The 26176-nt window shown below is 33.1% G+C and overlaps 5 protein-coding genes across 11 annotated transcripts in view; 2 read left to right on the top strand and 3 right to left on the bottom strand.

The window, feature by feature from the left end:
- The first annotated feature begins 990 nt into the window (after positions 1 to 990).
- Positions 991 to 8587, top strand: LOC116348398. Of its 4 annotated transcripts, XM_031779397.1 has the most exons (14): positions 991 to 1164; positions 1234 to 1412; positions 1572 to 1642; positions 1972 to 2228; positions 2337 to 2482; positions 2543 to 2584; positions 3058 to 3153; positions 3563 to 3774; positions 4019 to 4819; positions 4893 to 5072; positions 5130 to 5383; positions 5460 to 5726; positions 6594 to 6644; positions 8431 to 8587. In XM_031779397.1, exons 2-14 carry the CDS (start codon positions 1241 to 1243, stop codon positions 8555 to 8557), a joined length of 2676 nt encoding a protein of 891 aa, XP_031635257.1. In that variant the 5' UTR covers positions 991 to 1164; positions 1234 to 1240; the 3' UTR covers positions 8558 to 8587. The 4 variants fall into 4 exon arrangements, with proteins under 4 accessions (XP_031635257.1, XP_031635249.1, XP_031635270.1 ...); XM_031779389.1 differs by lacking the exon at positions 991 to 1164 and having other exon boundaries at positions 1176 to 1412; XM_031779410.1 differs by lacking the exon at positions 991 to 1164 and having other exon boundaries at positions 1176 to 1412; positions 7594 to 8524.
- Positions 8588 to 9144: 557 nt separating this feature from the next.
- On the bottom strand, positions 9145 to 17622 carry LOC116342250 (ATP-binding cassette sub-family A member 3-like). Its single transcript, XM_031769763.1, has 16 exons — positions 16981 to 17622; positions 16587 to 16794; positions 15935 to 16468; positions 14755 to 15865; positions 13910 to 14687; positions 13396 to 13828; positions 13022 to 13319; positions 12734 to 12952; positions 12347 to 12671; positions 12204 to 12261; positions 11965 to 12136; positions 11774 to 11867; positions 11567 to 11649; positions 11268 to 11502; positions 11019 to 11078; positions 9145 to 10914 (listed from the first exon to the last, which is right to left on the bottom strand). The coding sequence occupies exons 1-16, from the start codon at positions 17241 to 17243 to the stop codon at positions 10725 to 10727; spliced, it is 5061 nt and encodes a 1686-aa protein (XP_031625623.1). The 5' UTR covers positions 17244 to 17622; the 3' UTR covers positions 9145 to 10724.
- Positions 17623 to 18484: 862 nt separating this feature from the next.
- LOC116346986 (integumentary mucin C.1-like) lies at positions 18485 to 21059 on the bottom strand. 2 transcript variants are annotated; one of them, XM_031777353.1, is made up of 6 exons: positions 20754 to 21059; positions 20326 to 20547; positions 19284 to 19309; positions 19138 to 19206; positions 18902 to 19000; positions 18485 to 18824 (listed from the first exon to the last, which is right to left on the bottom strand). In XM_031777353.1, the coding sequence occupies exons 2-6, from the start codon at positions 20405 to 20407 to the stop codon at positions 18636 to 18638; spliced, it is 465 nt and encodes a 154-aa protein (XP_031633213.1). In that variant the 5' UTR covers positions 20408 to 20547; positions 20754 to 21059; the 3' UTR covers positions 18485 to 18635. The 2 variants fall into 2 exon arrangements, with proteins under 2 accessions (XP_031633213.1, XP_031633205.1); XM_031777345.1 differs by having other exon boundaries at positions 20847 to 21059.
- Positions 21060 to 22003: 944 nt separating this feature from the next.
- LOC116347702 (zinc finger C4H2 domain-containing protein) lies at positions 22004 to 24391 on the top strand. Of its 3 annotated transcripts, none has more exons than XM_031778418.1 (6): positions 22004 to 22382; positions 22513 to 22684; positions 22906 to 23084; positions 23157 to 23290; positions 23353 to 23533; positions 23756 to 24391. In XM_031778418.1, exons 1-6 carry the CDS (start codon positions 22324 to 22326, stop codon positions 23886 to 23888), a joined length of 858 nt encoding a protein of 285 aa, XP_031634278.1. In that variant the 5' UTR covers positions 22004 to 22323; the 3' UTR covers positions 23889 to 24391. The 3 variants fall into 3 exon arrangements, with proteins under 3 accessions (XP_031634278.1, XP_031634287.1, XP_031634270.1); XM_031778427.1 differs by having other exon boundaries at positions 22007 to 22382; positions 23350 to 23509; XM_031778410.1 differs by having other exon boundaries at positions 22010 to 22382; positions 23350 to 23533.
- A 237-nt stretch (positions 24392 to 24628) lies between these two features.
- The window catches only part of LOC116347718, a 2889-nt gene continuing 1341 nt past the window's right edge, over positions 24629 to 26176 (bottom strand). Inside the window, exons 6-8 of the mRNA XM_031778436.1 lie at positions 25141 to 25512; positions 24939 to 25067; positions 24629 to 24791 (exon numbers count right to left, since the gene is read on the bottom strand). Coding sequence (XP_031634296.1) covers positions 24656 to 24791; positions 24939 to 25067; positions 25141 to 25512 — 637 coding nt within the window. The 3' untranslated portion in view covers positions 24629 to 24655. The remainder of the gene's footprint in view (positions 24792 to 24938; positions 25068 to 25140; positions 25513 to 26176) is intronic.

Below are 26176 nucleotides of genomic sequence, written 5' to 3'. Positions count from 1 at the left end.
GACGAAAATAATGAACAACAAAATAACCGAACTGAAAATATAAAGTTAAAAAAAAATTATACAATCACACAAATAATTGATCAGCATAATGGATCGCATTGCTTCGAGTTTCGATCACTACAAAATGACGTAGTTTTATTACAGCCTATACATTTACAAACAAATCGTAAAATGACTATGGATTTGTGTGGCGATTCTAAGAAATAAGTTCAAAGAAACGGTCAAGCAAATGGAATTTAGCGTGCGTCAATTCAACGAAACGAAACGATCAGTCGAATAAACATTTAGAAAAAAAAAACACACAAACAAATTAAGGAAAAGAAATTAATGTCATGATGAAAAACACCGGAAAATTTTGAAAACAAAACGCACATCAAAATTTTGTCAAAAAACGCTGAGCAATATTTAATAAAAATTGAAAATAAACTGTCGTCTATCTGATGTACATGCTTGACAGAAAATAAACGGACACAATAATTGTGTGTGAAAGCTCTGATGACATTTCCATGGCATGTGTGACATATGTGAGGGGGTGTTTTAAGATTTCTATGGTTTCCACAGCAGTTCAATATTTCTATGCAAATTTTTCGACACATATTATTTTATCGATGTATTGTATGGTTCCCAGCAAACATATGCAGCGGCCAAATGGAATTTTTTTGTAAACTTTCGCTCATTTCGTTGGCATGCTGCTCCATAAATGCCAACATCATATCGAACATGAAGCATACATTGTATGGCATACAATTGCGCTTAAGAAGCACCCCGATTCCGAGCAATGTAAATGTGATAGTTTTGTTATTTGTCTTTGATGTGCGATGGTATCAAATTCCAAACGAAAAAAAAAAAATGTTATAATTAAGTTAATGCAAGTGGTGAGCGTGGAAAAATGTGAACAATGACGCCGTGATAGGCCTAAATTTGTCAGTCTTCGATGCGGTTTCGTATTGTTGAAATATTTTCCATAAATTGTTCGGTGCCGATTATTTTGTGTAAAAAAAATTGTGAACATCAATTAATTGCATTTGATTTACATATTTTAAATGTACAATATAATCAACAAATTGATGCTAAACTGTTTAATTTTCGAGAAAATTATTTTGTTTGTTTCACGAGAATCAAAAATTTCAATTTGTACAATGAAGAAGAACGTTATTTTAACAAGTAATCATGGATAAAATCGTTCATTGATTGAATGACATACATTTTTCTCGATCTTACTCTCTCGCTTAGTTTAAAGATGATTGAAAACGCTGTTACACAAGATACATTCATTGAATATAATGATAACAGAGACACATCGGTAACACATTTCACAGTACCGGCCACAATTGGACCAGAAGACAGTCGACATTTATTCAGCTATATTGGCGTTTTTTTGACCCATATCACATCTCGTGATTTAACCGTCGGTATGGTTTTTTTTATTTCAAAATCCACACAGTTCAAGTTTTTTTTACGGAAAATTCACAAAGTTTGAATTCATTTTTTTTTCTCATGAAACACCTTCTCCTCGAAAAATACTTGTTTTTCTGAGATTTTTTTTTTCTTTTGTACTTTCGGTACGCCAGTTAACTGTATACTTGAGCTGTTGAAAAATGTTTTCGAAACCAAAGTGTCAGCAGTGGATCTAGTTTGGGAGGTGTGTGTTATTATTTTAACATTTTTTTGTACATTTGTTCTTTTCGATAAAATTGTCGTGGAAAATTCTTGCCATTCAAAAAAATGCACTAAATAAATTCAATATAAAATGTACATACAATGTGAGGATGTGTAGTATAGTTCAAGTATCTTTGAGTCGACGGTGGCGCCCCCCATTTCAAAGGGAACGTCAATGTAATTTAACAACTCAAATCGTAACTAAGTAGCGCGCTAAGTTTGAAATGTGTTGATACATCCTCCCATTCTGTATATAAAAACATCTAATTTAATCAATGAAAATAAATTGAAAATTCCCTTATCTCCATTTAGGCACTAAAAGTTGAATCAGGTTTCATCGGTTTGATGGTGATTTTTCTATTGATTGCATTTATTCCAATTTTAACGCTTCTGATATGGGCATGTTCGAGTGATAATCCAAATGCAACGATTTCATTACCACCATCTCCGTTGAACGATGAAACACAACCAAATCCAATCATATCGTTCGATGATACGAACATTGATAGTACATTTTACTACCGTCGTGCTTTACAATTTTTATTGCAATTTTTTAGCTTATTCTTAGTGTAAGTATGCAAATGACCTCGTTTCAGTGAGAAAACAATAGAGATATGTGAAAAGAGAGAAAGAGAGAGAAAAGAAGAAGTTCAACAAAGAGATAATTTGCATTTCAGAGCTTTCATTATAATAATGTTCATAACAAATGAACTCATTCGATCGACCATTACAAACACCCCGAACATTGTGAAATCATCATTATTAGACGTAGAGACATTTAGCAAAGATGCTCACAAAGAAATCATCAACACTATTCACGAGGGTATGAGCACATTAATTTTGATTATTTTTTATTCGATTTACTTTTACGATTCTCCCCTAGGTATGAGCACAGCCACCGAACGAATTAAATATGATTTAGAAAGTAAGTGGCGATCGCAATTTAATCTTAACGATCGATATCTATATTAGAGTGGTTTGATTTTGACATTTTTTCAAGAATCAAAAATCGTACCCCTATAACCTCTGTAGGAAGGTAATAGAAACATGATTATAACAACGAATTCGAAAAAAAAAAAATGATTTTTGGTGATGCGCGGTTCCAAAAAATCAAATTTTGGTGAATTTTGAGCACTTTAAATCGGGGTTTTTTTGGCACGAGAAAGCCGAATCTGGCGTTAACTTTGCAATACAAATAATTTTCGACACTTTTTTCATGAAAAAATCACAAAAAATTTGGAATTTTGTATTGAAGTTTGATGTTATTGCCTGTTTGATGTTGTAATGACATGAAACTTTGCACAGAATGTTGTTTCTGCAAAAAATAATATACCGAAAGTTTGAAGAAATTTCAATACAAATTAAGATACACTCTAATCTATATGTATGTGATTCCAGATGTGGATAAATTACTGGGTGACCCAATTCAAAAGAAAATCGAAATAGACTCCGGCCTTAAAACCACCCTCGAATCTATTCTACGCATATGCTCTGGTACGTACAAAAGATAAGTTAATGGAAACGTATTTTTTTAAGTGTCCATATACTTGGATTTGAAACGGACGTATATTTTTTGTCCCACATTTTGCTTATTTCATTTTTCAAATGCGCACAATCCACGATCTAAAGATTATGATTTTTTCGTTGAATTTTTCACATTCTATTTTCAAAACTAGAATTTTAGTCGAAAGTGATAAAGGTGAAGCAAATATTTGTATTCTTAATGAGAATTTGTTATAAATAGCATTCGCAAAAAAATAATACCTGTCAATCGTATTTTAAAAGAGAATAACAAAAAAATTGATTTATTGATGAGTTCTTTATGCAACTCTTGACATTTATTTAAATTGTTTAACGGTGATTCTCTAGCGAATTTTTTTCCTACATTCATCGCATCGTACAGGTAACTTCGAACTCATTCATCGTGTACAATTACTGCAGGATGCTTTAGGCAAAGCGGTGCTCATCTCAAAAGAGGCAACACAACGAATTGAAGAGTTTCAAGTGCAACTATCCATTTTACAACGCCAATGCTCGTCACGTGATCGTCCATTGTGTGACACATTGCGATTACGTAGCTTTGAAGAGAACGGTATTTTGAACATATTAACTCGGGTAAGATAAGAACGAGTTTTATGGTGACCTATATTACATGTTGTTGTTGAACACATTATGCTGTTTTGGGAAAAGGAAAAAAAACACACTGAAAAATACAAGTTGAAATTCTGTTGTTTTTTAGTTCTTTCTTTATTCGTTTTCATTCAATTGTATCGACTGTAGAATATATGCATCATTTATGTTTGCAAACTAAAAATTGAGAGTATTCGAATTTGATTTGTTTTTTTTTTTCCTTCATTAGATACAAAGTGATCCGAATATATTGCGAATGCAAAATTTGGGTGAATATCATGCAAATAATCGTCATATAAACATTTCAATGGAAATGAAAACGGTGCAGGAAAAAGTCCATGATTTTTCATCGATTATAAAAATGGATTTGCAGAAAAATGTGGAAAGCATTGAAAAAGCATTGCTCGATATAACCGATTCAATACAATCGGCAACCCATGATCTCGGCAAAATGATAAATGGCCTAATTCAAAAAGTGAACAACGATCAAGAAAATGTGCGACCGCTGATGGAAAGATTGACAAATGCCGGCGATTTATTGTGGAGCGTATCGTTGACCGTATCCTTGGCCGTGCTGTGCATTTCATTACTGATGTCAATTGGACTTTTGCTCGGAATTATTCATGCCGAAGCGTCGGCAAAAGTAACATTCATTATAAGTGCAATACTGATTGCCATTGGCAGTTTTGGTTTGGCAGCCTTCAACATTTTAGTTTTATTGGCTGGCAGTCATGGTGAAGTGTTTTTATGTCGACCTTTGTTCGATTCCCCGCACTACAATGTCTTTGGTAAATTATTCGATCGACCTGGTTGGGTGTATAAAAATGAAACGAACAGTGGTATTGTCAATGATTATCTGAATATACCAGAAATTGAAGACTCAAAACTGCTCAACATTACGTTGGCCAACGCAATTGAACGATGCCAACAAAATGATGCCACATTTTCAGTGTTTCAATTCGATCGCATTGTGAATATATCACAAATTTTCGATCTTCAAGAGCACAATGCGTTAGAAGATGAAATCGAGGTATTTGTATTGATACTTTTCTTATAATTGATTTTCTATTTTTTTTAAATTATCGTATTTGACATTCATTCAGAAAATTTTCGTGTCCGCTTCGTCGTTTGTCACATTAACCGAAGATTTACAAAATATACTCACGTACATGTACACCAATTCAGAGATCAATTTTTTAGCATATCGAACTGAACTTAGTCGACCCACACCAGAAAAGGATCTTTCCATGTTTATCGATCAAATGCAACGCGTTTCGGTTCAGGTTGGTGGATTTTCATTTGCATTTTTCAATTGAAATGAAAGACAATGGCATTTTCAGATTCAAGAATCAACAACATCATCGCGTATGTCAACATTGGGCAACCGGGCACGACGACTGCAGGCCAATGTTTTACAACCGTTGGAACGTTTACGAACCGAAATTCAATTCGATTTAACGGCATTACAATTACAAAAAGAACCATGGACCGATATGGTGAATCAAAGTCTTAGCTACTTAAAAACGACCCAATTTTTTATTAACAAAGATTCCGCCAATATTTGTTACAACAAAAGTATTGAATTCAAATTTAGGCAAGAACTTGTCCATTTACTTCGTAAACTTGTTTTATTTTAACCGTTTTAATCGTTGTTGTTGCTTTTTCCACAGACTTAAAGAACATCTTATGTTGAATAAACGGGAAACGTTGAGACAACTCTTACATAATGTGGCACCATGCCGTCAGTTGTTCAACATATTCGATGCAAATCGACATTTATTTTGTCATCATATAATTGACCCATTGAACGGGCTATGGTTTTCCGGATTTTTATCGTTGTCCTTGTGGGCAATTTTAACACCAATTGCTCTCGGACTTGCAACCATTTACAAAAAAATGGAATATTCACGCGGTTTAAGACGTTCCAGTAGCCATCAGTAAGTTTATTGTTGCGTTTAATGTGTCTGCCCTTTTTTTGAGGAAAAAAACCGACATTTTTTTGTTGTAGTTTTTATTTTGTTTCTTCGGAATTTTTCGTGTGCTTCAAATTGTGCACCGTACTTGAGATTTGTACTCACTGTAAAACACTAATGAGCCTTCATTATCTAATTTGTTACTCTTTTTTTTTCACTTACGACTAAAACGCCATGCATTCGTTTGCGAATTATGCATTATTTGCATTTGCGTTAATTTTGTTTTTCATTCATAACGATGGGTTTTCATCTCTTTCTATTCACCCTTTCTCTTACTCTGACTGCGCTCAATTTTCTCGAGTCCACAATTAAATTGGATAATTGACGAAAAACAAGCAAAAATCATTTCAACATCACAACAAGCAAAAGTTTATATGAAAAAATATAATATTGGGTATTGAACGGCTTGAGATTAGATCGGTCATTGAAATCTGACCATGTATATGCGATTGTGTGTCTGTCTTAATTTCAATATTTGTGCAGAAAATTACTTTATCGCGAAAAAATGCATACATACAAATATCTTTGGCAAATATTCAAAAATTTCCAAGAAATTTCACATATAACAATAATGACGAATGCGACAACACATTTTCATTCAAAGTTTATTTGTTGTTTTGTGTTTCGTTTCGGCTTTTGTTTTCTCGTTCTTTCTCTCTCGTCCCCCCGTTGTTGTTGTTGGTTTTTGCAATACGGTTCGTGTCGCGGGCCAAAATGAAACGCACGAAAAATGCTTAATTTCATTTATTTTTTCATCTCTTCCATTTTGTCTTATGTTTTTTTCTCTCTCTCTCTCTCTCTCTCTGTTTTCGCAATGCTTGCACTTCATAGAGCGCCGGCCGACTCACTGATAATATCTGAACAAAGTAATTGGGGTTCAAGGTATGTGTCATGAATTAATAATGACAATTAATTAAAAAATTTCCACTTTGTTTTGTGTGGCTCTGTCTCGCTTTTCCATGCTTTTAAGCACCGCCCCAGACGGTATATGTGTGTTTGTGTGTGTGTCGATCTCTTTTCATTGCCGTGTTACTTGAACGTATTAGCCATTTGTGCATGCCAATGTGCGCTCGGATTAAGCTCGTTGAGAATAAAACGAATAGTTTTGTATAATTTCTGTGTTGTACGTATAGTGTATGATTTAACATTTGTTTTTTATTTTTCATCTCTTTCGCATTCGGGTAATAATATCCATTTTACTTGGATTTTGCGAATGTGATTGTAGTTTTGTTGTTTTAATTTTGTTGTTTTATTATCATTTTGTTGGCTATTCCATTAACAGTCGTAGGCATTTAATTTCATTGTATTGCTACAAAAACAACGAATTACAAAGCAACACACAAATCTCTCAACATCTTGACTCGGTTTGTCCACAACTAAACAAAACTAAAGAAATTAAGATGTGTACAAGCGCAAGCATTTACCAATAGTGAAGTACAATAACAACAACACTTTTTGAAGAAAAAAAAAAAGTTAAATAATTGATGATAATAATGAAACAAACTATACCCACATTATGTTCATTTTTGTTTAAACACAAAGCAAGACATACACAAACACACACATCCCCAATTGGCAAATACGCAATTAAATGCACCGTAATTCAGCGCAAATTTTTGAACAAAGTTCTCTTCATTGACCTCTTCACTAATTATAGCAAACAAATGTCATCATCCAACGTAAACAGGCCAAGCCATTGGTGAATGTCACAAATCAAACACACACACACTCTCTCTCTTTCTCTTTCTGACACACACACGAACAATGAACACAACATGTTTTTTTTTTTTACATTACCCATTGACTGACTCTCTTTTTGTTTCATTTGAAGTCCGTTGAGAGAAACAACAATTCGACGATGAAAAGAAAACAAAAATATGTACCCCGATCACAATGATAAAATATGCTTAATAATTTGTTAACTTTAAATACGCAAACGAGTGAATAATGTGTGTGTGAGAGCGCGTGTGCGCACCTTCATTTGGCTACAATGCCCGTGAAAACAATTGGCGTGTACATTTTTTTTTGCGCCCCATTAGCCCATTGATTTTGAGAGACAACATGATCGATTACCACAGATCGACATTGAACAATTTGGCTCGTGAATGGATCACGAAAACGCAACACTCATTATATTGATCTCGAATGAAATTTGCATTTTAAATGTACGATGCCCGTTACAACAATGACAACAAGCCTTTTAAACAGCACCTCCAATGTCGCAAACGGCAAAAATGCAATTGCAAATTCTCACAATTTTCCTCTGTTATCGCAACCAATAATCGCGACTAAAGCGTGCGGTTGCCACATTAATTTTATGCAAGCAAAAATTCGATACAACATGAAAATGCAATTCGTTTTCTGACATCCATCCATTTCATATTTCATAGTACATTTCGTAGTTGATAAACCAAAATAAAAAAAAAATCATAAAATATGTCATATGCGCGCGCTACGAACATTGTTAATTTTTGTTTCATTTTTTGGAGCTAAGCTTTTTAATTACAATCCATTGACTGATTTAAAACATATTTCATGTGAAAATCGATTGTGACATTGAAACTGTTTGCGTAAAATACACGAACAAAAATTATCGAACAACGTACACGCATTATTATGCGAATCTTCAATGATTTTCGCCTCCACTCTGGCCGGATTGATGTGACAGTGCAATATTAGCTCGTCAAAGTGTACGAAGCACACGATCTGAAACCACCGATTTTGTATTTGATGAACATCAAACATCTGACGAGGATGATCATCAACACACGAGACGAGATGTCACATTCAGCTAATAAGTATTTTCATTTTGGTTTTGTTCGAAGATTTTCTTTTTGTTTCCAAATCTCTTTATTTCATTATGTGATTTGAATGAAATAGAAAATATATTGTAAAAAAAAAAACAAATTTAATATTGATTGTTTGTATTTTAAGCAATAAAATAATAATAAAATTTATATGCAGCAATTTAAAAGAAGAAATTTTGAATATTCCAATAAAAGGCTGAAGTGCTTTTGAAATGCTTGTGAATAATAAATGGATTCAAATTGTATGTAATTGTCTTCTTCAAAAATATTGTTCAATTTGTATATGGTCAATTTTCAAATAAATAATACCGTTCAAAACAAAACATTGACCAAAACCCGGTGTTTCACTTTGGATGAAAGGTCGTGACACATTGTGTGTACATCTTTTTTTCACTAGTTGTCGTTTGACGCAACATGACAGCATTTTATTTAATAATTAACGATACCAAATTTTGGACATATTTCTTTTTACTTTCAGCGTGTCTTTAACACCATTTTTCTTTTATCGGAGCCAAAGAGTTATTGTTGCGTTCGAACAAAACCACTTCATTTAAAGAAAAAAAAAAGAAAACAAATTCTTTTTATACAATTAATTACTTTTATTCAATCTTAAACAGACAAAAAAGCCTCTCTTGTGCACAATATTCAATGAAGACATATTCTTTTTTATGCGCTCACGCAACTTTTACTATCTGTTCACAAAACTGAAGCTTTGTCAAAATTAATGAATTATTATTGATGATATATGAAATTATGCGTTTGGTGATCACAGACACTGGACACGTATTTTGTTAGTTACAACTATTATATTTTTTGGTCACAAAATTGTAGTGCTAAATATCAATACTTTATTTTTGTTTTTTTTTGGTAAACATAAACAAATTAGCTTAAAGTATAAGAAATATCAGTGTAAAATGTGCTGAATTATGAACGATCTATGTCCATTTTAAAGAGTATGCATATTTCGTTCATTTGTTTGGCAGCTCTTTTAGAGATCAGTTCTGCACTGCGTTGAAATCAAAGTTGATCTGTATTTCAATATGGTAACAAAATGCATGTATAATTAACTCTAAAATGGCAAACTATTGATTCCTTTGTGCACTTAAACAGATAGTAAAGAACGGAGAAGAGGAATGAATTAAATGTAAGAATGTTTAAATGCTGAGTTTGGTTGGTAGTGTTAAAGGAAGGAAGTATTGCAAAGCAAAAATTTAAAACAAACGACTTTTTTTAAAAGAATGTATAACAAATACGTAACAAACAAATGAATATGTATAACAGAAGTTACGGTAAGTCTGAAAGTTTTGGGTGAAAGTTACGTTCACAGATTGTCTCAAATGACTCATCTTGATTCAAATTCCGGAGCATTTTTTTCGAAAAAAAAAAAACGTTTCTCTCAACGAATTTTTTTCCAAAAAGAATGTTCCGGCTTTCGTTTAATTCCCTAAAATGATAGCAAAATATACTTCACTTTTAAAAGAAGAGTGTAATTTAAAAAGAAATATATGAAATTCATGTTTTTAAGGCTGATTTAGAGGGGATATTTTTTTTTTTTTTTTGTTATTCCCATTCATTTCCAGATTATTTTTGTTGATTCAAAAATAGAAATTGTTGAATGATCACGAAGCTTTTTGGATAATTTATCCAATTCACATGATTTTAAGTTTTATACCCATATATCTCATTTGCGGAGTAATTTTGTCGATGGCGGGACTGTGCGGAGTTCGGCGGAGATAGTATGCAAATGCTGTGTATACGAGTACAACAGCATTCTTTGCTATTCATAGATTTATTTTGTCCAAACGAACATCTTAGTAGCCGTTCACACAGCTAAGTTACTAATCATCTGCGTAAGAATGATACATATAGAAGTGCTGTTACCCTCGCACACACAGAGTTTGTATGTCATCTCCGCCAAACTCCGCACAGTCCCGCCATCGTCCAAATTACTCCGCAAATGATTTATATGGGTAATTGGTGTTTATCCCCTCGAATAATTTGATTTTATGCTGTAATCAATGGTAATTATATCAAACATTTATAAAAATAAGAGTTAAATAGCTCGTTAAATTGAACAAAATATCGAGATTTCACTCAGTGTAAAGATACAGTAACGATACACTTATATTCGGAATTTGGCTGTCACTGCTATTTCTTATTCTTGATCTCGGCGATTTTCTTGATCTTTGACCAGTGCCAAAACCACTTGTTCCAGACTCGTTTGACTAACCGAATAGTCTTCTATCTTTAATGTTTTCTTTGCCGTTTCCATCGTACTGAATACATATGACCACTTTATATTATCGCCTTGCACAGAATATGTCAAAATCCCCTGGTACTCTTCTCTGTAAATAAAAACAACAATGTCAAAATGGACATTTCGAAAATCAAATATTGTACATAAAATTGCTAATAAGTAAAGAAAAAAGCGAATATTTCGTTTCCATACCGGAAAATTGCTCCGCTGAATGTTTGCAGTACAAAGTTCTTTACTTCAATAATATCCATGCTAAAAGGAGATAGAAAAAGAAAATCACAAAGCGACGTTAATTATATCCGTAATTATCACTGGTTGATTCTAAGTAGTATTTAAAAATGATATTATCATAACTGGATTTTTGTCAAACCGCTAGACATTCATAGTTATTCATGCAAATCATTCAGAATTTAATTGTTTTGAAATAAAAATAATACTTACGGCAGTCTTTCATCGTCTTTGACTTTAATTTTCAATTCAAATCCTTTGGTGAATTTATTTTTTAGATGTTGCGATGAACCAAGACATTTGCATAATCCATTGACAAGCACCGTCATTCGAGTACAAAGTGCTTCACATTCTTCCATACTGTGTGAGGTCAAAAGAATGCTCTTGCCCGCTTCGCGTGATTGTATTACGACATTCCAGAGGTTACGTTTTGTAGCCGGATCCATACCTGACATCCCCCATTTAATTAGTTAAAATAAAGTATATGCGCTTAATTAGACGGAATGACTCACCTGTTGTAGGCTCATCAAGAAATATCACGCTTAAGTTTCCGATGATTGCAAGACTTGTGCTCAATTTTCGCTTATTTCCGCCGCTTATTTGTTAAAAACGAAATGAAAAAAAGCAACAACATTCAAATTGAGTTGTAATTTAATTATCAATGTTGGGCATGTATTTGAATAAAGGCCGAACAATTGCGAACAAAGCTAAAAGCTTACCTTAATTGTTTCACTTTTTTATCGATGTGTTGAATAAAGTCCAAACTTCGGGCACAATTTTCAATATAATTTCGTACATCTTGAGGGGGAATACCTAAGAGTTGATCAGAAGAAAAGAATGGAAAAAATGGAAATTAATCAATGCGTAATGGATCGGAATGGAAAATGAAACTATAGATGAAAGTATATACCACGCAACAGAGCAAATATTTCCAATGATTCACGACACGTCAAACCATTCAGTAATGCATCGAACTGTGGACAGTAGCCGATAATTTGATAAATATCTGATAGTTGGCTTTGTTGATTGTAGCCTTGCGTATAAATTCGTCCATTCGTAATCATTGTTTCACCAGTCAACATCTAAGGGGATTTTATAGAGAATTGGTTAATATAATCGTAAATTTGTGCATTTGTTTTCTGGCATTACCTTAAATATTGACGATTTTCCAGCACCATTTTTACCAAGCAATCCGAAACATTCGCCTCTGCAAAATAATTTATTTTCATTGAGTTCAAATTTCGCTGTGAATTTTGTGAAATTCAATTTAAAACTAAAGTCAACCAACATACCTTTTGATTGCCACTGAAATTTGGTTAACAGCACAGAATTGGCCATAAAATTTTGAAACATTTTGCATAACCATCGTTTCCGATGCCAATTCACGCTCGTCCAATTTGTCGATGCGCTCTTTTTCTACCCGTACATCGTCGTCAAGATTGCTTTGATCATTTTCTGGATAAGTACGAGGCACCGTACGCAATATTAACGCTCTGATAAATTTGAATGCACCACTTTCAATAAGAAGCAGAATGACATATGCACCAAGACCAGTGCAAATCATAAGCACTAAATTTTTGCCAATACCAGCATCACTCCATGAAAAAATTCGATCAGCTAGAATGACATTCCATATAAATAATCAAACATGTTCGAATAATCACCATAGATTGACTTACAACAACATTTTGGTGCCACTTCACCACACCATTTGCTCCAATCACACGTAGTTGTATTGAATTTTAGTTTGCACGCTGACTCACAATTCAATTGGGATGTATGAAGATTTGGCAATTTAATAATTCCATCGGCCATCGAATTGAGCGGATAAGCCCACAAGATATAATAAAAAAATTTATTCATGAAATGTAGCCCGGTCTCTATTGAGAATACAGTCACTGTGTAGAAAGAAATGATTGTTAATTGTATGAAAATCCGATGAAAATAATAAAAAAATGTCAACTTACATGCAATAATATTTCCAAATGAAATCACATTCATGCCGGTTGTTGGTTTCGTGAATATCAACGATGCAAGGCATATGATCGGAATCATTGCAAATTTGTACACAAATAGAATTAGAAACACAATTGCCAATTCGCTTGGACTCTTCCAATGCTCATGTTGGCCCAATATTAACATTATTATAATTATACAAATGGTTATCGTATTGGTGAGCAAATCCCACAGAATCGATGCACCCCAGAAAATTGATAGATATGCACCGCTGGTGTACTGCATAAACTTGGCATTATGTTCTTTTTCCTGTGATAAAATAGAATCGAAAAACAAAATACATTTTAGGACTGATTGAAAATCGGATGGTGCAAGCAAACGGTACCTTAATGTAAAAAGTAATATACGATGCGGATAATACTGACATTACAATGCCAATAGCGGCCGAAAAGAAATACCCGAATGTATCAACATCAGGTAAAATATCGGGTATTGTATCGTTTCTGGGCAGAAATTTGAGTGGATCATTTTGTAAATTAATTTCATGATCTTCGGTTAAAAATAATTTTACAAGTGCATTGTGCACCACATTTACAGCTAATGCAGCCGAATGCAATGCTTGTCCGTTGAACCATGCTACAATTGAACCATTTTTATTGAAACTGATGGCCGTTAAGTATTGAAACATGAATGGTTTTATTGATTGATTGGCTAATTCCAAGAGACCATCTTGCATATCAACATTATTAACGGATAAATATTTGGCCGAATGTTCAACGTATTTTTTATACTGTGTTGTAATGTTGTCATTTAATTCGCTGAAAATAGAGTAAAAACGGAAAAACCGATTTAAAAAAAAATGTTAACGAAAAAAAATCGAAAAATTTGTGAAAACTTACGAGGATGCATTAAATGGCACAATGGCATATGGTGATTTGTATTTATCAAAGCTAATTTCAAGGTCTGGTAATTTATTTGAGTTTGAAAATAGGAATTCAAACTGGAATATAACCGTCGATAACACAAAGATGACAAATAAATTGTAATACAAAAATGTATGCCATGCACGGATCCAGCAAAGAAAACGTTTTCTAAACATTGCGATCGCTTGATTCCGCCACAAGGCAACACCATGCAATAAATAATGGTTATCGTTCAATGTGATTCGTGTATCACTGATGGCACTTATTGAACCATTTGATTCAGGACTATGTGTTCCATTGATTTTATCCGATTTACCAAGTGTCAAGAATATCTCTTCCAATGTTGTTAATGAAACGCCGAAACTCCGTAAATTCAATCGTGATTCATTTAGCTCTAAATCTTTAAAAATCTCTGTAAATAAATCGTTTTTCTCTTCCGGCAATATATAGGATATTTCCGTATCGTTTTCATGTTCTAGACGAATTTCGACAATATGTGCTTGTAACAATTCGGTCACCGCTTTCGAATCACAACCATCATTTTTTGCACAAATCAAATGATAACCAGTGCCGAAACGTTTTTTTAAAAAGAATGTTGAGCCCGCACACTTCAGCTCTCCATTCGCTAATATGGCAATTCGGTCACTAAGCACGTCAGCCTCATCCATAAAATGTGTTGTCAATAAAATGGTTCGATCTTTCTTTTCCGCTAACAAGATGTCCCAAAGTTGTCGACGTGCGCCTGGATCCATGCCTGCAACCAAAGAATTCCGTGGTTCAATGTTTATTTCAAAAGAAAAAACCGAAAAAATATGTGTTACCAGAAGTAGGTTCATCAAGAAAAACGACTTTCGATCCACCGCAAAGAGCAATCACAACCGATAATTTTCGTTTCATGCCACCCGACAATGCCGTTGATAGTGTATCCATTTTATTCGTTAGTTCAAGCATATCACAATATTTTTTTATCTCATCTTCGGCGGCCATATTGCTCAATCCCTTCAAACGACAATAGAATAGAATATGTTCACGAACCGTAAGCTCATCAAATAAGATATTATGCTGTGGACAAAATCCCATTGAATTTCGTGCAACATCCATATTTGTTCGAATGTCAAAGCCATTTATAACGGCTGATCCTGATGTTGGTTTCATCATTCCGGTTAACAAGGAAATGGTTGTTGTCTTTCCGGCACCATTTTGTCCCAACAAGCAAGTAATTTGATTATTGTAAATATTCATTGATAAATTACCAACAGCCGCTTTATCACTTTTAAATTGTTTCGTTAAATTACGAATTTCAATGCCGACCGCTTTGTTAATCGGTTCACTTTCAAAATTCGATTTATTTGAATTTGAATATGGAAACTCGTATGATTCATAATCGTTATGTTGATTATCAAATTGTTGATAATTATTTAAGCTTTGCCAAAAGTTTTTCGTACATAAAAAATACCATGGTTTTGATACGCCATAACCGCCAGGTAGCACATTTTCAAGATATAATGCAATAAAAAATAATGCAATTGATGTTAGCATAAAAATGCCAAAAATTTTCGCCACCGATAAATTATCATAGATGGATGTCGTTTGAAATACGGTTTGCCAATTAAGACCCAAATCCATTTGTTCGAGATGACTTATGATTTTAAATCCATATGACATTGCTGTATTTGGACAGATACAAGAAAGTAATCGCAACCAGTCGGGTAATACATCGTATTTACTGTTTAATATAAAAAATGGTGCTGATGTTAGATACCAAACAATCGTTGAACCAGTCATTGCACTTTTTGATTGCGTGAAAATGGCACAAATCACAAAACCAAATGTTGTCAAACAAATGCCATAACCAGTGAAAAGGATGATTAAACATAGAAAACTGGAATTTGGAAAAACGGGTGCCATCCATTTGATTCCAACTGTTGATGTCTGAAATGGAAAAAAATGATGGTATTCAGATGAATGTTTATAGTTTAGATTTGTTTTCTCAATAATTACCGTCAATAGAATTGTTATCAAAATCATTGATATTGACAACATTATCATCGTACGAATGAACCAACTTAAATAATGCATCCAACCGGCCAAACCCATTATTTTCATTGCCTCTTTTAATTGCTTCTCTTTTTCCACCGAAATAAATCGAATCGTGTTCATGAATGTATAATTCAAACTAAGCAAAAAAAATAATGGCAACAGAATGGAAAATTGTGTGGCAATCATATTTTCCGTGTACGACGGAAATGGAAATCGATTTAAAAGAATATCTGGCATCGTTTTATTCACATTATTTAGTTGAAGAAATGCTTGTGCGATTGCATTTTGAATGGCCAAAAATCCTTCTTTGTAATAAGAGGGCAATTTACCATCGTCTGCATAAGGATAATATGGCGAATATGGTTGTTCCGGGAATAGACGGTTTGTGTTCCAATTTATCACATCCGGTTGAAAGTGACTTGGCACGTCATTCATTCGTAATTCGCTCGGAAAACGTAACGAATATGATAAACTTTTTGGTATAACATCGGAACTCTGTGAAATTTATATAAAACAAATGTTCATTAATTCGTTCAGCGTTTTTTTTAATCATATCTTTAGTAGAACAACAACAAATCAACGATTAGTCATAAGAAAACAATGCAATAATTACATTTGAATGATGAAATACGATTCCGGCTATCAAACCATATTTCACTAGATCCGTTTCCAATTCATCACTGTTGCTAACACCTCTGGGTTCGTCAAGTTGTAATTTTTTCGAAACAATGGTCAATAATTTGGTGAAGTGTGCATTATTTGGTGTAAAAATTAACTGCTTCTTCTCAATCGGAGGATACAATGAAAAGCCGCTGAAAATACTAATAATTCATTTAAAATATGACTTTTACGACAACTTTGATAGCTTCGAATGAACTATTTTAGGTACAGATAAGGCATTCAATATTGTACAAAACTGTACACACAAAACTAGTTCATCGAAAATATCATAAAATCAATCATGGCATTTCGTCGAATTTGAATTGCGTTCCATCATTTCTACTTACATTCTTTCGAATTCGAATAGGGGCTCAAGTGAATCGATGCTCAAACTTCGATAAGTGACTTTAGGATGTGATGTATTGCCAGTTTTTGCTTGTAAAAATGCAAAAAAGACGAAAAATAGCACTGGCAAAAATACATCAACAATTGTATGGATTTTATGACGTTTTTGAAGAAGCCAATTCTTCCACAACAACAAACGAATTTTTCCGAATGTTGTTGTGTTATTTGGTTGAGACGCAGCTGGTGGCGTCATTGGTCTTATCATTTCCAATATTCACTTCGATTATAGTTTTATTTTTGTTTCTTTATTTCACTGTCCGGAAAACTTTTTCCTGTTTTTTCTTCTTCTTCGTTTATTTTACTCAAAAATCGTTTGTCAAAATAGTTTGATTCTACAAATTCACAAAATGTTTGCTCATTTTTCTTAAAACCTTTTTGGTATACGTGTTCGATAAATAATAAATCACACCGATTTTGTCAAACTACAATCGAAACAAACAGTTTTCCATCTAGATATTTCAATTGCAAACGATGAATTGAGGCGGATGATTCATCGGAAATTCTGTTTAGTAACCTTCTAATACAAAACAGATTGTCAAGCTCAATGTGATTGTTGTGAATAATTCGCAAAGATATATTTGTAAAACGATTTGTATTTGAACTGTGTCAAAACGTTAAATACTTGTCAGGATACTTACGTTAAATACCTTTTGGATACTTACACTCATATCTATGATATTATTCAATGAAACATATCGAATGAAATACAAAAACACAAAGTAGCCAAAAATGATAAGCTTGTGATTGATAACAACGACAACCAATTTTATAATAACAATAACAACTCCGAAAAGTGGCTGTCTTCATTTACGGATCATTGCTCGAAAACGATTGAAATTGCCACCACGTCAATTTTCAAATACAATGATAACAAAACGACTGACCTTGTAGCGTAATATGATGAATAAATCGTTTTGCCATCTGTTTTTCGTATGTAAACATAAACGAATTCGTGCCATAAACAGTGCCACAATTTTGTGAGACACTTGTAATGTGGCAGCACGAAATCATATAATGAACAATTGAGACTGAGAATAAAAAAAAATATCATTCTGTTTATATGTAAATGTTGATTAAATAAACATATTAACCTGTATTTGACATATGTTTAATTGATTTGAAGTTTATTTGGTCGAAAATAACTTGAATTCGTTGAATTACTCCAGATAAATTGATGGTTTTTAATATTTAATCGAATTACGCCCACTTACAATGACAAATTTTATCGCTCCATAATTGCTGTTCATAAACTAAATATCTCAATTTCGGGCTCAGACTACTATATCGGTGCCGGCTAGAGAAAAGACATTCTTTTTATCAGTGTGAGTGTTGTTTTTCTTTATTTTCATTATTGTTCGTGTATTTGCACAATTTTTGTCTTATTCATAATCTTTGAAGCAAAATTCACTTAAGAGAAACACAAGCAAAAAAAAAAAAATAAAAAGATTGGAGAAGAAAAATATAATGTCTGAGATTACAGGGAAATTAAACTCGAGAAATCAAGTATGTACACAGATGTGTGTTGCATGAGTGTTTTTTTTGTTGTTGTTGTTTGTTGTTTGTTGTAGTTTTATGTTATTCTACATACATCCACCTCTTACAGCGTGTGATAATTACGGTCGAATTTTGATTTATAAATTTTATGGGCGACAAAGCCGATGGCAATCATACCAATGGTTAATACGATGCCTCCAATGAATGATGAACCACTGAAGCCACCACATGGATGAGGTGCAGGAGTTGGTTTTGGTGTTGTCGATGGAGCAACTGTTGTGCTGTTTGAAGGCTGTACAAATCAAGCATAAAACAAAAATGTTAATTCGAAAAAAGTTCGAGAACTTGATTTAAAAAAAAAAACCTTACCGTTGGGGTTGTTGATGATGTTGTCGTCGATGGTGTTGTTGATGATGTTGTTGATGATGTTGTTGTTGTTGTTGTTGTTGTTGGTGCCACTGTAGTAGTCTGTTAAAAAACATAATAGCATAAAATTCAAATGGTTGAAAAGTTAAATTGAAAAAAGAAATAAAAAATCGCTGAAATACGAGCAATTGAGTGTCATATTTGAAATTAAGATTTCTTCATTTCTAATTTATCATTACCGTTGGAGGTGGTGTTGGTGAAGAAGTAGTTGTGTTGGTATCTGTAGGTGCAACTGTTGTTAAATTGGTCTAATATAAAATGAAAAAAATAATTTGTAGTCAACGAAAAGTCAAAAGCATGTAATTCAAGTGTCCATGATCCTTACCAGTGGAGTAGGTCCTTTTGATGTTTCTACCAATGAAAAAAATAGAAAAATCGATTTATTTAATGTCACAAACTAATGATTACGTGTTTTATATATATATATATATTTAGAAGATCCTTATCGATCATAAAAAAAGCCAACATTTTCGATAGGTATGACTGTATTCTTCTATTCGACGAATGTGACGTGCTCAAATATCATAAATGCCTTTGAACACTTGGCATTTGTCTACATTCATCATATATGTGGCTATATACGGTGGGCATATTATATCCTTTTCTTTTCTTTTGCCGTCACAATCGCACACAAGCGTATTTTACATACATGGAAATAACTGACTAGCAACATTAACTAGAAAAATGAACAAACGGTATAGTTATTTTTTTGTTCTATCCACGGATTGATTTGCTGTGGTGACTGTTGCGTCGTCAGAATAAATGAGCTGGTGCTATTTGATTCGTTGTTACAGTACATGTATCTGGGCAAAAATGCCACGATGTTTGAAACTAAAATTTCTTGGAAAAAAAAAACGAATATGTATATGAAAAAAAAAGACGCGCATATGCAGGCGACCAAATAACGAATAAGAAGAAAAAAAAGAGGAAATTACTACGTAAAACTAATCTAAATAATAATTTGAAGCCGCGTCGTCGGCAATTATAATGCATAGGTCATGATTTGATTGAATGCTCATTGTTCGGTGTTTTTTTTTTATGATTTTTTTTATCTGTTTCTTTTTTTTCATACTTTTGATGTCGATGATGGTGGCATATCAAAATGGACATACACACAAAACCTGAAATCAAATTGATTCCCTGAAAACAAGTCGAATGAATCGACATGAAGGAAAAAACAATGATGTTTTTTTTTTCTTCATCTTCTTCTCCGCATGCATAAATTCAACAAATTAAATGGTGATAGAGCGTATGATAATGAAACAAAATGCACGAAATAGCACGTAAAGAAATCATCGTGAACTGATTGAAATGACGAAATTCATGGAAATATGGAAAAGCCAATAAAATATATATGTATAACTCACCATCGGTTAGGCCCGCAATAACTGACCATTGACAAATGGACAACACCAAAACGGTTACGAATATTTGCTGATTCTTCATCATTTTCTCACCAATTCCACGAAATTCGTCGTAGTATAGTTATAGTTGGTTTTTGCGTTGCAAAAATTTAAATACGCAAATCGATTAATTGAGTGTTGCTACCGCTTTCTTCAACGAGTCGCCGTGTATGTGTGGCTATGTAGCTGTAAATGACAAAAAAAAAACGTTTTCTAAGTATATCACAAAAACTGTTAATATAATTCGATTTTTTTCGATTTTCGTCCGAATTACACTTGAATTTATGTTAACTATTTTATATGTTCAAAAGAAATCCGAAAAAGATTTTAAAACAACTAAAAATAGATGAAATAAAAAAGAAATATTGAAGAAAAAAGAACGAAGAGAATACCACGAGTATAAAATTTGTTCCGTTTGTTTGATTCAATTATATATATATGAAAGGACGAATTAGATTGATCGACAAAATTCGAAAGAATAATACCATTAGAATGTTAGAAGTTGACACTAGCCTGTGTTATATAGTTTAAGATATAATTTTTATTTCTGTTGTTCGTTCTGCTTCGCAATTTGTACACGCACTGTCTATATGTTTCAATTTGTGTTTCTACGGAAACTTTTGCTCTGCCGTATGCTAATGTAACGAAATCGTGTTGCTTACGAGAAAGAAAGATTGCCGTATGTGTCCGTGTTTCGCTTGTTTGTTGTCAATGTTTTTGAATGACGTATCAATGTCCATGTAGTGATGTTTTCATTATTTATATATGTGTATGCAGTTGTCGGTATTGTTGTTTCCCCCTTTTTATGAACGTCTCATGTGACTATACAGAATATTGGGTCTGGTTCACACTCATACACGACATTGAATGGGATGTTGATATTTCTTTTCAAGTATTTTTCAAAATTTTTGAGAGCGAATTCGATCCGTTTCAAAATTGTAGCTAATTCTTTCTCTTCCATCAAGTTGCATAAAATTTAAAAATAAAAATAGGTGAATTACGAAACCATTTGGTTTTGCATTGTGACCGGTTCACATCGTTGATCGATCTTTGGATGCATGATGCCATGTCAAATGCTTAAAAAATCGAAGTAAGCCTCAATTGTTCTCATTAGAAGATAAAAGACAAGGAATATATGATGAACGTAAATTGTAAATATGGCGGCCGACTATGTAAACATACAATACAATACGCACACAGTGAAACACGGCGCATCAACAACAAACATATCGACAATTTGACAATGTTGTTTATGATGACAACAACTACATTCAAACCATTCAAATACAAATAATGCTAAATTAATATTGTCTTTATCATACTGCTAATGTTAATCAATAAGGTCAATAAAATGCCAGACAGCAGACACATATTTTTTAAATTGCAGCAAATAAATGGTGTTGTTTGAAAAATAACACTGATCCAAAAACAATTTGATCTTGTTTGATTCATTCGAAAATAAAATTTAAAAATAAAAATGGATGAATCTCAGCACTCATACATTTACAAGCAACATTAGTCTTTGAATTAGACACGCATACACTTATACATTCAACAAAACATATACTCACACAACTGTAATGTGACAAAATCAATGAGCAACTGTGAAATATCTATGTTGGTCTCTTTTGTTCGCACACACAACGCTCGATATGCATGATTATATTTGTTTGTCGAATGTATTCACTATATTTCCTCCAAAATACCTTACAGACACAAAAGAAATCTAACACAATCAATGTGTAAACGTGAAAATAATCTGAATTAATTGAACGTGAATATTAAATTGAATGCTTTAGTTGCTGGACAATTTGAATAGCTCAAACTGAAAACAAAAAAAACAACAACAACAACAACAATTAAATCATTTAATCGGTGAGAGTGCATATAAATCTTGTAGTAAAGATTAGAATTTATCCGTCAAACAAAAAAGTATTGAAATTATAATCAAATAAAAAGAAAATGACGGCAGTCGATGAACGAACAATTTACGCCAAATTGGAGGCTATGAAAGATATCCGGTGAGTTTTATTGAATCATATAAATGAACATCTGAATTGCATAGCAACGATAATAATTCAATGATTTTTTTTTTTTTGGATGCCACACCAAAATAAACCAAAAATCTTCATTTGGCTTTCGTTTAAATAGTGGAAAAACAATCCAGTTGGAGAAGCTTAAGATGCGACTCATTCGCGAAGTGGAAAATGGTGACTCGGAAGAAAAATGCTTATCAGAGTACAGACGTGAAATGGAACTACTGCTGCAGGAAAAAATGAGCCATGTCGAAGAATTGCGCCAAATTCATGCCGACATCAATGCGGTTAGTACAAACAAAATACATTGCGTACCAAAAAAAACCCATAGATAAACACTGATCTAACAAAATTGTGATATTTTTTTTCGAATGGTCTGATTTTGATTTCAGTATTAATTTTATGCAAATTGAAGAAATGCGTTGAAATCAACTAGAAAATCTGTGTTTATTACATTCAAAATAGGATTTTAATGCAATAATTTTAATATGTTCACTCAAATCAACAGATGGAAACAGTAATCAAACAAGCCGAAGAGAATCGCAATCGTTCGGTAAACATTGCCAATCGCGTTCATGAAGAATATTTACCATTGAAACATGAAATTGATCATATGCGTCGTGAATATCTGGGCCTAAATCCATTACCCGAATTGCATGAAGAGGAAGGAACCGTCATATCAGCTGAGTATGTATCATAATTTTTTTGTTTGCTGCAATTTTCGGTTATTTTTCATTGTTTTCAATGTTTCGATTATAGCCGCTTCCAGTCATCGTACTATCGTTCGGCTAAGGGTACAGGCAATACTGGCACTGCAAACAGTGGCAATATCGTAAATACGCACACAACACAATCAGCAACATTTGCTCGTCCAGCACTGTCAGCTCATCATGGTATGTCATCAAATATCAAACAAAAACGATTTTCAATTAATTCCTTTTTTTAATACCAGAAGCCACGGTTACTTCATTGCCGCCATCGGCTGCATCTGGATTCTTGGCACCACCACCGCCACCGGTCGGAATGAGGCTGAATAAACCAGCAGAAATTAGCGGAACACAGAATCGATTGCAACAAACGTCTTCCATCGGAATGGCACATCCGACGTTCAGGTCTGATTTTAATGTCAATTTGAGGTATTTTTTTTTATTTTTCGTTTTTGTTTTTTTTCTTTCGATTATTCTTAATTAAGTTTTGGTTGTTTTTCATTTCGGAATTTTAAATGTTTGCTCATTTTCTTTTCAAAATATAATTTCTATTTTGTTTTACGTATTTCATCGATGAGGCGATAAAAAAGAAATATTATTTTTTTTTTCTTTAAACAAAAACTGATTTTTTGTTCATATTATAATCTGTAGGCAACAACCACCACCAATGAAATCGTGCTTATCGTGCCATCAGCAAATCCATCGAAATGCACCAATTTGTCCATTGTGCAAAGCCAAGAGTCGATCACGCAATCCAAAGAAGCCGAAGAAGAAAGACCATTAAACTGCACACTTTTTCTCGCAATTTTTCATTCTTTTTTTTTGTTGCCAAAAGAGCACAAAGTTATCAATTCACTTCACTGTTTTTTTACCTAATTTGACAAAATTATTAAATTAAGAATGGCAAAGCGAAATCGAATATCAAATCCATTTTTAAATCAGTTAAGTTAATTTCAATTTTCGACTAATCTCAAAATCATTAAATTTACAATTTTAAATCTCACATTTGATTGAGAGGAAAGAGTGTTGGGTGCCGGCCTGGATCTAGAATCAATAAGAAAATGATTTATCTAAATAATCATAGTGTTTTAAGTATAAATAGAAATATACACACCCCCTCCCCCCCCAAAAAAAATCCATACTGCGTAAAATCAATGTGCTTGCATGTGCATGACAGATGGTTGAACAAAATGGGATGCGTGAATCCCAGTGAATGTGTTTACATTTTATTGTTTTTAATAGAAAAATTTGAATATCATAAACACCGAAATGTAGAATTTAAACAAAGACTTCTTTGTATTATATTTATATGAATACATATTAATTAAATGTCTTAGCCAATAAGATTTGACAACAGTGGAAAATTTCTTTTTTCTTTTGTAGACTGATTTTTCTTGTAGCCATAAATAGGAATAAAATACAAAATAAATAAAAAAAGAACCTGGATTGAAAAAAAAAAATAACTACTTCTTTTCAATCATGATGAAAACTTTATTTTTAATATGACTCAATCAAAGACTCATTTACAGCAAATTCAATAGTTTTAGACACCTAATTGAGTTTTTTTCTTTCAGAACGCTCCACTGGTTGCCGTTGTTTATCACCACAGTTGCTATGTATTGAAATAAATACCATGTATGCGATGAACGTAATTAAAGACAATACTGTTATGTATTCAGCTCGATTCCTGAAATTATACATATACTAATTGTAAAATTTAAAAATGTTTTTAAAAATATTTGAGGGCAAGCTTGAATTCATAATTTTTTGGCAACATCAAACTGACTACCACATCGCGGTATTGAATTAAAGCCCGTCATGGTTTTGCACTTACTCAAATTGTGTTCCACAAACTGTATACCAAACACTTCCTTCTGATGGTGCACGCCCATTTTGCAAACATTTGAAATCATAATACTTTTCATCGTAATTTTCGACACAAAGGAATTTTCGTCGTTCCAATGTCTATTAAATGGCAAAAGATTGCAGATAATTTTCGTAAAGCATGTTTGAATAAAAAAAAATTGGTAATAAATATTGCCTTTAAAAACGTATGAACTGGTTCGGTTTCATTGCAGTTTCCAATCGGCTGATGCATTCCAACAGAAACAGCGTCTTCGGGATTAAAGAAAATTGCTGTACCCAAAAAAACTAAATAATGAACTAAAAAGTGTCCAAATAATAATTTTGAAATTAAATTCATGTTGGCTGGTTTTTCGAAACGATGGCCAGATTTCCTATCGAATCTCCAAACGATTACTGTGAATACCAATAAAATGGTTACGAATATTGCTTCAGACGAAACACCATAAAAATCATGAAGTGGGTGGTAAAGTAAAACAAAGAATAAGCAGCCAGTTGGCATTCCCAAAAGCGACGACCAAACTAATGCATGTATTTCAGATCTCCTGTAAATGAATGAATGCAGTTACCCAATGAATGTTTAAATACAAAATGTATATTAGGCCCGATCGATTTTTAAAATGCGGAAGATTCAAAACGCGGCAAAATCAATTCGTCTTGTCGAAATGAACATTTTTTGTTCTGGGACCTTCATGTGGATACATTACATTTTGTTATCACTTTTCGACCCAACGTTCATTTTTCTTGGTTTTTTTATGAAAAATTTGGTATTCAAGTCATACAGACGTTCGATTCACTATAATTCCAAGTGAGTTTTGTTCAATTTTGTCCAAAAAAGCCTCCTAGATCGAATAACTCAAAATTTGGGGAATTATGAAGTAGCTTTGGTAAAAGTTTTGATTTTTCATCCCAAAATTCAAAATGAATGGGAAGTGTGCTTCATTTTCATGCGAATTGCTTGACACTTCACCAATAGCTCCCTGAAGAAAAAATGTTCATTTCGACCAGACGAATCGATTCCACAATGCCACGTTTTCAATTTTCAGGATTTCAAAAATTGATCCGGCCTAATGTATACACCAGTAATGTGCGAGGGGGGGGTTTACCCCCCCCCCCCGGGGTTTGGGTGGGGAAAAATTTTTTGGGGAACATTTTTGGAGTTGGGGGGGGGTTTTGGGGAAAAAGTTTGGTCGTTTTTTTTTTTTTGGT

Source organism: Contarinia nasturtii, unplaced genomic scaffold, assembly GCF_009176525.2.
Source record: "Contarinia nasturtii isolate CC-2019 unplaced genomic scaffold, AAFC_CNas_1.1 Cnas_scaffold_129, whole genome shotgun sequence".
NCBI lineage: Eukaryota > Metazoa > Arthropoda > Insecta > Diptera > Cecidomyiidae > Contarinia > Contarinia nasturtii.
Note: the sequence above shows the minus strand (reverse complement) of the source record. Positions and strands in the feature narration are given on the sequence as shown.

Coding starts and splice junctions, on each gene's coding strand:
- LOC116348398 (XM_031779389.1), top strand. CDS start 1,196: ATGACATACATTTTTCTCGATCTTACTCTCTCGCTTAGTTTAAAGATG. Junction 1,643..1,971: donor CAGTGGATCTAGTTTGGGAG/GTGTGTGTTATT, acceptor ATCTCCATTTAG/GCACTAAAAGTTGAATCAGG. Junction 6,645..8,430: donor CAAAGTAATTGGGGTTCAAG/GTATGTGTCATG, acceptor TTGATGTGACAG/TGCAATATTAGCTCGTCAAA.
- LOC116342250 (XM_031769763.1), bottom strand. CDS start 17,243: ATGATAAGACCAATGACGCCACCAGCTGCGTCTCAACCAAATAACACA. Junction 14,688..14,754: donor TCTTGATGAACCTACTTCTG/GTAACACATATT, acceptor CTTTGGTTGCAG/GCATGGATCCAGGCGCACGT. Junction 13,829..13,909: donor GTGCCATTTAATGCATCCTC/GTAAGTTTTCAC, acceptor CTCTATTTTCAG/CGAATTAAATGACAACATTA.
- LOC116346986 (XM_031777353.1), bottom strand. CDS start 20,407: ATGATGAAGAATCAGCAAATATTCGTAACCGTTTTGGTGTTGTCCATT. Junction 19,310..20,325: donor TATTGCGGGCCTAACCGATG/GTGAGTTATACA, acceptor TTTCATTGGTAG/AAACATCAAAAGGACCTACT. Junction 18,825..18,901: donor CATCATCAACAACCCCAACG/GTAAGGTTTTTT, acceptor TGATTTGTACAG/CCTTCAAACAGCACAACAGT.
- LOC116347702 (XM_031778410.1), top strand. CDS start 22,324: ATGACGGCAGTCGATGAACGAACAATTTACGCCAAATTGGAGGCTATG. Junction 22,685..22,905: donor TTCATGCCGACATCAATGCG/GTTAGTACAAAC, acceptor TCAAATCAACAG/ATGGAAACAGTAATCAAACA. Junction 23,291..23,349: donor AGCACTGTCAGCTCATCATG/GTATGTCATCAA, acceptor TTTTAATACCAG/AAGCCACGGTTACTTCATTG.